Here is a 13294-nt window from a genome sequence, read left to right on the forward strand (position 1 = left end):
AATGCCTTAAAGTATTTCTCCATCTACAGTGGGAGGTTGTGCAGCAGCTATCTCAGTTTGAAGATCTCATAAAATCTCTTTTGTTTAGTCCTTTTTGCTATTTTTTCAGTTTGTTCAGCAGTTTGTCTTACTGATGAAAGAAGACCTTCAGTAGCCTCTGTAACTCTTTCAGTAACTTTTGTAAATAACTGTTCTGTGCCTTCTGCACATTCAACTTGAGATTCTTGATGTTCTTGTCTAACAGAATCACAAACGGGAAGAATTTTTTTTATTGCTTCTAATCTCTCTCAAGTTAATCTAGCTGTACAAGACTCCATAGCTGGTGTCATTAATGATACAATAATGATTTAATTAAAGCAGCTGGGAGGGTGCAACCTCAATGAAGTGTCACAGTGGGTAAACATGCACGCACTTTTTAAAAAACGACAACAATAAAGTACCAAAAAACTAATTTCGGGTTTGAGTCTGAAGTTCAGCCAATGTGGATATGTGAGAAAGCATGTCAATAACTTCTCGAGGGTCGGATTTTTTTTCAAGGCTTTTCCACCATTTATACTGGCCCCCATGTATAGCATATCTTGTGCTAAAACATGGAGTTAACCCCTACAACAACAATAAGAACCAGTTCTTGGATGATTCTAGTGAGAACAGAGGTTGAGAAATAATCTTGCAACACAAAATGTTAACTGAAGTCTGTGTAATGAGACAGTAAACTTGTTTTATGAGGGTGTAGTACAGTACTTAAGATGCATCCCTCCACCAAGCTTCATGATTCCATGTATAACAACATTTATACAGTGTGTAACAAAAAAAAAACCTGAACTACATGCAAAACCTTTACCAAGAGTGTACAATTATGTACATGGACCAAGCTGGCCTCATCTCCTATAGGTAAATGTAATGAATCCCACTCAACTCTGTTTCCTAGGATGTAGGAAAAAGAATAGTTGAAACACAGCATATAGTGTATACATGTCGATGCTTTTATTGTGTGGATGTCGACCCTGTGATAGTGAAACAGTTCTTTACTTCATGTTGGTAACAGTGACCTAATTTTTCCTCAAAGGGTTATTTGAAACGAAGCATGGAAGAACCATATACAAGTTCCATAAATAAAAGTGGCTGCAGTAGCTGTAACAAATAGTCAATATATGTTCTGTTCTTGATATAGATGAGCTAAATGTATGCAGTGAACAGTTTGTGATGCAACAATTATTGAAAAGATGACTTCAAAATGGTTTTATTTTTAAAACACAATTTTTTACAATAGAGGAAACAAAACTATTTACTGTCAATTTTAACTAGCAACATAAATCCAAAGGAATTAAAAAAGCCAATGCTTTGCCATGTACGTGTCTCTATAAACATGTCAACTCAACAGAAACATCAGTAAACAACTTGAATTATGAACAAATGTACCAATATCAGAAATGTTGGGTTTTAATGACAAAATGAATGTCTTTAACCTTTATCTACACCATACATCTGGTCTCCTTTAGAGCACAGATGGAAATATCAAAGTTTATTGCAACTGCCGTTAAAGCTAGACTCGACCATGTGTTAAAACTTTTCCAAAGCCCTTGCACTTTTACACTGTTCAACATCCCTTCAACTTTGTCTATTTTGTTGAAAAGGCATTAAATGACACTGTAACAACAGAACTCAGTTGGAAGTGTTAGACTTGTAAGCTGAGGGTCACAGGTTCAACACAAACCTAAAGGCAAGAAATGACGATATAACAACAGAACTCAGTTGGAAGTGTTAAGACTTGTAATCTGAGGGTCATAGGTTCAACACCCACCTATGCCAATCTGGGTCAGCCAGCCCTTGGGAAAGACACTCAACTCCCATTTCCTCAAATGTGATATTACCAGTAACATATTAAAAGTGCCTTTAAGAAGCTGTTTGCCATGAGCCAAATGAATGTCTGCATCTTTCTGTACCCATACTTTATATTTTTTATTTTCGAGCTATGATGCTTGAAATTTTGTCTTGCTCACTGTCTTTGCATCTGGGCATATGTATTGGTGATAAACTACATCCAGGCAAAACTGACAGTTACGATGTTCACAAAAGTCTCATTTAAGATCACCATATCTTTTTTCTTGCATCAGTTTTCATTTTCAAAGGCTTCCTGGATTACATTAAAATTAAAGCCTTTTTCAAGGTTTTCCAGGATTTTCATGGATTGCTACAGACCCTGATTTTAAATAAAAGTGACCTTGACCTTTGACATTTGGACAACCAAATCAATAGGTTTCTTTCTTACCCAATGTGCAGGCCAGCCACAAACTTTAGTGAAGGTACATTAATGAGAATTGAAATTCCCAAGGAAAAATTATTTTTCCCCTCTGTGGCCTCATCTTTTGACCTTTAGATCCCAAAATCTTTGATTTTGTTTCCTTAATCCAAATTCAAGTTATACACAATGTCTGATTCAGGTACATATATAACACTAATGTAATCGTAAACAATTTGCTGGTGCAGAAACCCTTCTTCCGTTTGAGTCACATTGACCTTGACCTTTTGACCCCAAGAATAACTGGGTTTTCCTTACACCAAGTAAAAACCATCCACCATGTCTGGTCCATGTAAGTGATGTAGCACTTGTGTTCTTTTCTCAGTCAGTGGCCATAATTGTTGACCTTTTCACCCGAAAACTGATAGTTATTTCTCACCCAAGTGCAAGCTATCCACAAAGTTTGGCAATTGTAGATGCTGGAGAACTGAACTGTCATGCAAAAAAAAGGAAACATTTGTGAACAGCAAGACGGAAGTGCAGAAAGGGTCATAGCATAATATGCTCCACCAAAAAAAAATATATTAAAGACTTTATGTAGGTTTGCAAGATGGGAACAAGTTATCTTACAAACTACTGACTGGAAAAAATGTCACCTTAATATTTAAACATAAAATTCTGTGCAAAAAACAGCAAATCTGATCAAACTCAATTTGTTCTTTATTGGCTTTTTTGTTAACACTATACATAGCAGTAAAATACCATGCATAACATATAGTGTTGGTTTGATGCTATACTGCCTATCAAAAGATAAGGTTATTGAGTGCCAAGGCAACTGAAGTTAAGTGACCTGCTCAAAGACACACCACAATAGCCACCAAACCCACACGCTTTCTGTCAAGGGTCCAGCATGCTGACCACTAAACAACCACAGCTCCTCCATGCATAATGCAAGCTGAACTATGAACAACACAGATCCCAATCTGCCATCACTCAGAGGGCCAGCAGTCCAAGATCAACACTGCTCTGGTCAGCTTAAAATTATGAGTGAACACTGTAGACCCTGATGTGCTACAACTTAAAATTATGAGTGAACACTGTAGACCCTGATGTGATACAACTTAACCAACAGTAGGTTTGGGTCCATGATGTTTGCAGTTACACATGGAAATATTATGATACTAAATATTATCCTCTATGATGGAGTTATGCATAACATTTTATTAGGAATAAAAACACAATAGACTCAGCTCTCATATTACAAGATCTGCAAGATGTGCAGCAGAAAGGCTTTATATTGCTGTAATGAGCAGATGGCTAAGCAAGAACCAGTGTTAAATAACATTTTCGAATTGTCATTTACAATTTACATATATACTCGCTTCAGTCAGTACATTTACAAACAGCTTAGACCCTGATCTGACATCACATAATGTGCCAGCTGAGCAGAGTCTATGTTGTTTATTCTACTAATTATTTCTAACAAACTGCAAAGACCCAGATCGGCTGGTGCATTATGCAACAGCAGATCTTGGTCTGTGCTATTTGCAACTGGACTCGGTTTGTGAGTATTTACAACATATACATTCTACTCATGAGAACATTTTATCTCAGCATTTTATAATGAACAAAACTGAGTAACATATTTAATAAATGTCATACAAATCCACAATTTTTCATAACTTTTATTTTCATTCGGTAGGTTTAAAAGCGAGGTGCATTCTAATCTTCAAAACAATGAATTTGAGGAAACCCAAATATCCCATGATATGACCTGATAATCTAGTTTTGGAACCAGGTGGTATATATTTTAAAAGCCCAACATGTGCAACCAGTCCATTAGACAGCACAAAAAAGGAGTAAAATCATGTGCACAGAACACAAATGCGCCACATGTATAATGATGACCAGATGCTTCATTTTCATGGCCTGTTTATCGCATGTGCATGGTCAAGGTCATACATTCTTGGAATTCAAAAAACTTTTTTGGCAAGAAACTAAAACCTGAAGTCCAGAATCTTCAACAGTCTACAACTTTCATTTAGAATAAAGCAAACAAATAACACCAATTATTCTAAACTTGAATTTCTTCACTATACTGCTAAATTTTCATGACATGATTGCATCCCAAATATATCTGATTTGGGGATTCCCATCTTGAGCTAGAGTTTCTTGCACAGAAAAAGTTTTGAGAGAAAAGGACCAAGTGTAAGATGCTGGAGACTGGTCTTAAAGTTTTTAAAATATTGTCATTGTTAACTTCCTTGTGCTACCAATACATATGAAAGAAAAACACTCAAGATGAACATGTAATATATTATGTCGGCCATCTAACACATCAAATTTTCCAGTGACAGAATAATGTATTCCATATGAACATCTGTATATACATATATATCCCAATATTATTACATGCAAATCGTGTGACTATATGATCTAACACATATCACAAACCTCGTACCATGCACCATCATACAAGGTAGCCTAATCCACAAAATAAAATAATTTCTCTTAGAAGAAAAGAAATTGTACAAGTATTTTTCCACATCAAATTTCATTCCTTTTTGTCCTACTTGATTACTTTTATAAAATTTCACTTGTTCAAATAAAATATGCAACCAACTGCAAACCAAGTAAACCATCATCTTCCGGGGTATACTGTGTTGGTAGATCTGGGTATATTATTATCAACTAGGTACATATGATATGAAATTGCATATAAGCTTTTACTATATAGAGGGTAAGCACCTGATGCCTCATGGAATCAGTTGTTAATTATTCCAATTTCAATTAAGTAGTTTTAGATGTGAAATGTATTTTGCACTGCATACTGATTTTTTCTACCTGCTGGTTTAAAATGTGTGGCTGACCCTCTACAAAGACTCATTGGTCATGAAATTTACAAAAATCCTCCTCAAAAAGGAGCAGCGGTGTCTCTGAAATATCTAGCTTTGTTTTAGGTTTCAAAAGGTTTCAAAACATATTTCAAACATCGGTGGTTTGTCTTTGTACCTTTATTGAAATGTTTTTCTAGGGCCTATTTGGAGCTGAATATTGGTACTGCTCCCAGTGGTGAATTACTTTAAATTATGCAGAATGTCCTGTTCCAAAAAGTTAAACTGGAATTTTTGTTCACCAAAAGTATATTTTGTCAAACATGGTTTTCCACAAGTAAGGGCAATGAGTCTCATTTGGAGAATAACAAAAAGTCTGAAAATCTAAGATCCTCCATAAGACTGGAGTTAAGCTGAAAATGAAGGATAAGTATTTGCAAACAATATTATCCCATCCTGGACTAGTTTCCTCATTTTCAGTGGTAAAAGTGAGTCACATAAATTCTTGGTATGAAACCACGATCAGTCAGGAAGAAAAATATCAAGTGTGATGTGATATAATAAATAACATCATTTTGTCATTCAGTCACTCAATGTTTCTCTGCCCTTTCTCCACTAAAAAATGTCAGAAGATAATGTGTAAAGAGACCATTATGGTCTTTGGTGGGGTAAATTTGTTGCATGGCTTGTTAGTGACCTTGTATGGAATGATTTGAAGTCAGCAGGAAACTCATCACGCAAAACATTTGTGCTGAGCACAGGTAAGCTTTCTACTGATTCAGCATCATTCTACACCAGATTACCAATGAACCATTAACAAATACCACAGAGATTACAAAATTTCATTGAGCTTCAACATAAACAAGAATGTTCCTAACACAGATGATATTCATGACTATTGGAAATGCAATTACTGCGACACCTTACAACAGACACCTGCTCATAAAGGTCAACATTTGTGAATCCTTATATTTAACGTCACACAACCTCTACTCTATATCAAGGTCTTCTTTCCATATATGACAAATTTATGTGATCACCTGAATGGTAACAAGGAGATAAACATTATTTGAATGACAAAATATTTCACTTAAGAATAATCAACAGCATTTGACCCCGACACTTTTGATCACATTTCAAGCACTCTAATGCACTTCCTCTAAATGAAAACAATACTAATAAATTTTAAAAAAGCAAAAAGTAAATGTTAAATAGTGTATGGACTATCTTCCACTCATGCCTGTGCAGATGCCACTGGAGTTCACCGCTCTATGCTGTGCAGATGCCACTGGAGTTCACCCCTCTATACTGTGCAAAAGCTAAGTGCTACAGATGTAATCAGGTCCATGCTACACTATACTGCAGCATGTCAGACTTTGATTACTTTATGGCACATGAAGTTACCACCTAAAGTAAGAGCCTCAAAGATAGAGTTTAAAACATCCATAATCCATAAACTGTCTAGGTAGACTCCCCGCATGTCTGTGGAACCGTCCAGGTAGACACCACACATGCATATGGAAGTGAGTGTAACTTGACACAGAGAGTAATACTGCCAGACTGAGAATATTACACTATCATGTGTCAGCTATCGACACTCAAATGCATGCTACACACGCACCAGTGTTGTATTGTCAAATCACTGTATATACTACACAACTTTTGTGCACGTGAAATACTACAAATTAGATCAATTATGTACAATTATGCAATGATCAAGGGCAGTCACTTGACATAAAAGTATTCATATAATATAAACCTTTTTTTTCTCCCTCTAAAACTTCATGGGTCAGAACTGTATATTTACATGCAAAAAATCACACTCAACAAGAAAGTCATTGGTTTATAACATGTACAAAACAAATACATTCATTCGTAACGGTTTATACAGAGTAATCTCACTTTAAAAAGAAAAAATTAATCCTCTGACACTATTCTACTTGAGATCTTCAAAAATAAATATTTAATTTTTAAAGTAAAAATATAAAAATTGTCATGTATTTATACTATTATCAGGAATCATCCATACTTGTTTTTCAATGTACAAGTCAGAAGATAAACGTCCCATATGGAGTGGATCTTCAATTTAAGCGTCATGTGTGGTTCCTTTTTTTCTCACCTACTGTACAACTGCTTTACTTCGCACAACATTGAATTTTTTACAGTTCCTATCTGTTAAAGTTCAAACAACACTTAATCACATGCAAAATTAAGATCCAGTAAAAATCTGATTTTTATGTTCTCGATGCACCAATACATTATCATCAGACCCTCATTACCTCCCAAAGAAAAGTATTTGAATTTTGACCAACTGGGAAGCACTGGCAGCACTTATCAAACATGTATAACTATACATATATTATGCTGAGTGCATTTCCAATGTTGCTATAATCATGGCAACACTGTTGGCTTCAAAAGGCAATTTTGGCTAAATTTACCAGTAAGAGTGAACAACATATATCTATCCCTGATCAGGTAATGGACTACAGAAATGCATGTATGAAGTAAGCTACTTTCTGAAATGGACAGTAGTGAATGATCAGCCTAGAGTGTGTTGTAAAGGGAAGTCATGGGGGCAAATGACAATACTACACTCAATTCGAATCAACAGTACCCTTCAACTTTCAAAAGACTGATCTACTGCATTTTTGTTTACTCCTACATCCCCATATCAGTCTGATCACTTCATCTGTCAAAAAAAGCCTCATGAATTATTCCTATATTTATGTAACTTTATCAACGCCAATGGATGGCTCTTGAATTCATTTCCAATGCTGAAGAAACATTAAATTTAAAAATTCTTTACACAGTTTATGCCGAACAGTATTGCTAAAAGAACAAACACAACTCAATGAAATGTAGAGAAAAAGACTTTTAACTATTAACGATGTGCACATCACAATTGAAATGCATTCCATCAGCGATCATTGTGCTCCAAATGTTTATATTTCAAAATTCATAATTTAAAATGACAGCTAAATATAGCCTTTTCAACTATGAAGAGCTCCATTTACGCAATTTGCTTACCTTGGGCAAGTCACAAAAGATAAAATGTTAATATTTTCAGAACATCTTTGGCAAGACTTAACAATAATGTTCCTATGCAATATCTTACCAAGATTTTAACAAACATCCTAGAGCCAAGATATCACAAAGCATGAAAAGCAAGAATAAAAATGAAGCACAAGAAGAACTAAGCTGGCAGATAGCTAGAAATGAATAACTTCATGATGAAAAACGAGATCTAAATCACATGTCAAAAAGAAATCAATGTTAAACCCGAAGTTAACATTCCCTCACCCGACTCAAAATGGCTTGTGAAAATTAACATTCCCTCACCAGACTCAAAATGGCATGTGAAAATTAATCAAGTTCTGAATTGGAGATGACCAGTGGTTCCCTTCAATTAAAAGGTTGTTCTGTTGTAACTGTTTCTAATTTGGTTCACTCAAGGTTCATATTTCAACCAAAAGTTTGTTTTCCAGTTGCTCCTATCATGCTCCTATCACACTGTGCATCACTCTCACACTTCACTACTAATAAATTAATACTATATAGTAAGCAGGCTGGTCTTAATTTGTAATTACTTACGACTTGTGTCAGAAGGGTCACAGAACAAGTTTCAGAAAACAACCAGAATGATAAAATTAAGACAACTTTTATATTTTTGTTCATTCTAGGCAAATAAAGTTTTTAGTAATTGCCTGACTCAACAAGTGGAACTTTGAATTTTTTTGTCAACCCTGTATATGCACTTGAATTCATTATAAAGGACACAAATTTCATGATTTCTGTTCTCGATACAAACCACAAATTTAAAACCCTAACAAACAATTATCCATCTTGTAAGACAACATAGACCAGTTTCCCCGTTAGATGCATTTCAACAAATTACCAAAACAAATGTACCATATATACTCACTTGTAAGTAGAGTCTAACTGCAATAACAACAGAGGCTGATCTCAGGGTCTATGTTATTTGTTCTATTTATTACTCCTAACAAATTGCATCAACTCAGATATGCTGGTACATTATGTGACAGGTCTGTGCAGTTTGCAGTGGACTTGATTTGTGAGTGAGTACAGACAGTAATTTGGGGAAAAACCACCAAAATTGATCCCCACGAATATAAATGAATTAGCAGAATATTCTAAGTAGGTAATAGAATTAAAATTGATCACGTTTATCATGTACAATAATTCCTACACATGACTTCTAACATTTGAGTTTTGGGGGTTTTGATTTATTAGTTCTACCTGTCTGATGACATAAAACTGATCAATTAACTTGAACTTTGTAAATAGAAATTAACATCACAGAATTTTAAATTTAAGACTTTTGTTTAAAATATTTACAGATAAAAAAAAATAGTTGAAAAGAGTATTTAATTGATATCGTTTCTTCTTGCTTGAGCAAGAGAAGTCAGAAGAAAAACAAAGTCAGATAACCGTGTTAACTGTAATGATTTGCCCAAGGATGCCCTCTTGTCCCAGTAGGTAAGTGGTCGCCCATGATGGAGCTGACTTTTATTTTTACATTACTTCTTTTCAACTTCCAGTATTGTCCTCACTAGAAACAGTGGAATCTTGAAGCCCACTGCTCATGATGAGCACGTTCTTGTTAGCATTGGAATCTCTTCCAGTTCACTCTGAACAATGGTCGCTTCTCCATTTGAACATGTAAGCAGAATTCCGTCACTGCTTGTGGTCTTAACTGGCATATGGCTATACCATTCATTACCTCCAAGATCTGCATCCAAATACTCCATGGTGTCAAGGAACCTCTTGCTGTCAAACCCACCTACAGCATACAGTCTGTTGGCAAGACAACATACACCTGCATTGGCTCTTGGCATGTTCAATACAGGGCCCATTGTCCATGACTTGGTCGTTGGATTGTAAATTTCTGTCGAGTTGAGGGCATACATGCCGTCATTTCCTCCAACTACATAGAGTTTACCTGAAAATTTTCATGAAAATAAAGGAATTTAGACTTGCTCATGTAATTCAGAGATTCGGCCAAGCAGAGCTAATAAGCACAAACCACCCACTGCACATAAAATTCTGCTTGCATATTTGTTTCCATATCATGATGACCCATTTAGACTTTTATTAGTGTCACTACTATTATTCTTCAAGGTCCATTTTTCATTTTTTTATTCTGAATTCTTTTGTTTCTTAACTTTGAAAAAATCAAAAGCATTAAACCACAATTATAAATCTTTCTGTATGCGTTATCTAATATAAACATTGCAACACCAACCGTTGAATATGTCTATCCCAGCCCCACGTCTGCAGAGATTTAGTGAAGGCCCAGGTTGCCAGGTGTTTGTTTCAGGGTCATAGATCTCAGTAGAATTAAAGCACTGCCAGCTGTTTGTTCCACCAACTGCAAAAATCTTGCCCATATAGCCGCATACTGCTACCTGGAATCGAGCTAAAGAAAAGTAAAAGAGTAAGAAAAAATAAATCTGAACTTTTCCCAAACTGAAATGGGTTTTAGCTAACTTTTCCAGCATAAGGAATGTTTGTTCCTCCATGACTCATTTCAAAAGAACCAAAAAAAGCACTAAATAAGCAGGTTTCCGGTTAAGGGTTGTTACTGTACATGATCTTTATAAATGAAAAACATAAATAAAACCAGATTTCCAACACCTAAGCCCTAAATCATTGCCGTAAAATGTGTGACTGTGACACAGGAGTCATAAGGTTGAGCAAGCACATCGAAGAATGAAAGGCCTCATTTTTATAATCAATTATCCTAGTTATGAACAAAATCCAGTGCTTTAGGAAGCATAATTTTAGCCTAAAATTTAATGCATGGTTTAAGTGACCATATTTATCATTTTGGCCACATGGTCAAAGAGGCAAGTGAGTGTGTTGAAAATTAATGGTATTAGCATCACAATTCATTCCAAGTATGAACAAAATCTATCATGGGCTTTAAGAAAAATAAGCAACTGAAAAAAAAACTAAACTTGAGCTTATGCCTTAGTGCATTATTTCTCTGACTAAGACCTCAACCCCAGTTGCACAATGAATTTATCTTAGCATCCTAAAGATTTAAGCCAAAACATGACATGTATACCTAACGAAGTTTTTAGGATATATACACAAATGAAAACCTATAACCAAAACTGAAAATTATTAGTACCACTGTCACTGCTTGCAGAAATATTAATGCCACATCTCACATTCCCACTAACACGAGCTTGCCAGCCATCAGTGTTCCAAGAGTAAGCATCTTTATCACCCCCAATGGTCTCTGGGGTTCAGCAAGTGCTTCTGAACCTATGACCTGGGATGAGAATGTTCCAGAATGCCTAATCAGGAACCTTTTCCAAAATTTAAATCTTGCCCCGAAGATGAAAAACAACAGTCACTGAGACAAGGGCCAAAACCATGTACTCAACAACTGACATAAATAAAGGGCCTTGCATACAGAAGGACCAGATTATCACAGATTGCCCTCCTACTTGCAAGAAAACAGTGAATATTAATTTACTGCCAATTTTGTCCTTTTACATGCTATGAAATTACTCCCAATCAATTAAATTTTGTAATCTCCCAATCTGAATTATAAAAACTTGAATGAATGGATCTGGCCTATTTATCTTATGTGTGACTGTTACTGTATGCATCCAGATTCTGCCATTACCTGTGTGACTGTTAATGAATGGACCCAAATCATGACTTAAGCTGTGTGACTGTTAACACATTAACCCCTAGCGACGACTTTACAGGGCAGGAGGTATTAGCCTACTGCCGAGCTCTGTAGCATCATGGTCATGCATGATACACTAAAGTGGGTGGTATTATAGAAAGGTAGACAGATGTTGCTCTACAATGATACCAAATAATCTGGAATATCTAGTTGCAATACAAAATACTGATATAAAAACCTCATTTTTTGGACCAGATTTTTTTTAACCCAAAATTTGCCAGTGGTCGGAATCCGATTTTGTGTCAAGATTTTAGAATTTTTGGTCTCAGATCTAAGGCAAAACCAGTATGAACTGCAAACAGACGGATGAGCCTTTGCAAAAAGTAGGATAAGATGGACATTTGGAATAAAGAGTGGTCTCCATACAAAAATAATGGCTCCATTCAACAAAAAAAAAATCCAACTTTTACGTTTCTGCTCATGCCCGAGTCAAACAGCCAACGAAAAACGATGTTTCTAACACAACTAGGCAGTATGTTACTGAAAGATGACCGGGCATTTGGTGTTATCGAGTCTATTCAGAAATAGCTTTCAAAATGTGTTTCTTACTCAATTTTCAGGCAAAAATGACAAAAAGCTCCAGGGGTTAATGTGTTAATGAATGGATCCAGAACCAGACTTTACCTGTGTGACTGTTAATGAATGGATCCAGATCTTGCCTTTAACCGTGTGACTGTAAATGAATGGATCCAGATCTTGTCTTTATCTGTTTGAATGTTAATGAATGGATTCAGATCTTGCCTTTACCCGTGTGACTAAATGAACAGATCCTACCTATATTGTAACTGCATGGATCCTATATTTGTGACTGTGAACGGATCCTATATATGTGACTGAATATACAGATCCTGCCTATAGTTGTATGTGTAACTGAAAATATGGATCCTGATCCTGCCTATATTTGTATGTGTGTAGCGTGTTATGGGAGAGGGGGCCACGGTCAGAGAGAGAAAGGAAAAGCAAAGAATCCAGTATATACAAATGAACATCAATAACTACTAAGCTTGACCACTGCCAGATATCTCTCACCGAATGTGTTTCAACTTAGTGGTGAGGAACCAATTTCAATAGGATGTCAGCTACTTAAAACATGAACATCAATAACTACTAAGCTTGACCACTGTCAGATGTCTCTCACTGAATGTGCCTCAACTTAGTGGTGAGGAACCGATTTCAATACGATGTCAGCTACTTAAAACAGATTATTCACTAAATAGTGATTAAAGACAATTTATGCCAGGTAAGCATTTCTCAGAAAACAGCCCAAGAACTGTTACAAATTGCATGATACAACAAAGACTCATGGAATACATACCCATGTTAAGGGGTGCTATGCTAGTCCAGGTGTTAGTCTCTGGGTCATACAATTCACAATCTGTCACAGTAGTCTGTCCCATGGATCCTCCAATGACATAAATTTTCTTATCCAATACAGCAATACCTGTAAATAAACAATCACATTCATTTGTTATTCTTCAAAACAATAGATTGTAAATA

The 13294-nt window shown here is 35.7% G+C and overlaps 1 protein-coding gene across 3 annotated transcripts in view; it reads right to left on the reverse strand.

The window, feature by feature from the left end:
* Positions 1-1224: 1224 nt before the first annotated feature.
* The window catches only part of LOC149774968 (influenza virus NS1A-binding protein homolog), a 99050-nt gene continuing 86980 nt past the window's right edge, over positions 1225-13294 (reverse strand). For all 3 annotated transcript variants that reach the window (XM_089944599.1, XM_089944597.1, XM_089944598.1), the window contains exons 10-12: positions 13113-13238; positions 10337-10510; positions 1225-10033 (exon numbers count right to left, since the gene is read on the reverse strand). In XM_089944599.1, the coding sequence (XP_089800725.1) occupies positions 9675-10033; positions 10337-10510; positions 13113-13238 (659 nt within the window). In that variant the 3' untranslated portion in view covers positions 1225-9674. The remainder of the gene's footprint in view (positions 10034-10336; positions 10511-13112; positions 13239-13294) is intronic.

This window comes from Sinohyriopsis cumingii, unplaced genomic scaffold (genome assembly GCF_028554795.1).
Source record: "Sinohyriopsis cumingii isolate HCF-2022 unplaced genomic scaffold, ASM2855479v2 utg000066l, whole genome shotgun sequence".
Classification (NCBI taxonomy): Eukaryota; Metazoa; Mollusca; class Bivalvia; order Unionida; family Unionidae; genus Sinohyriopsis; species Sinohyriopsis cumingii.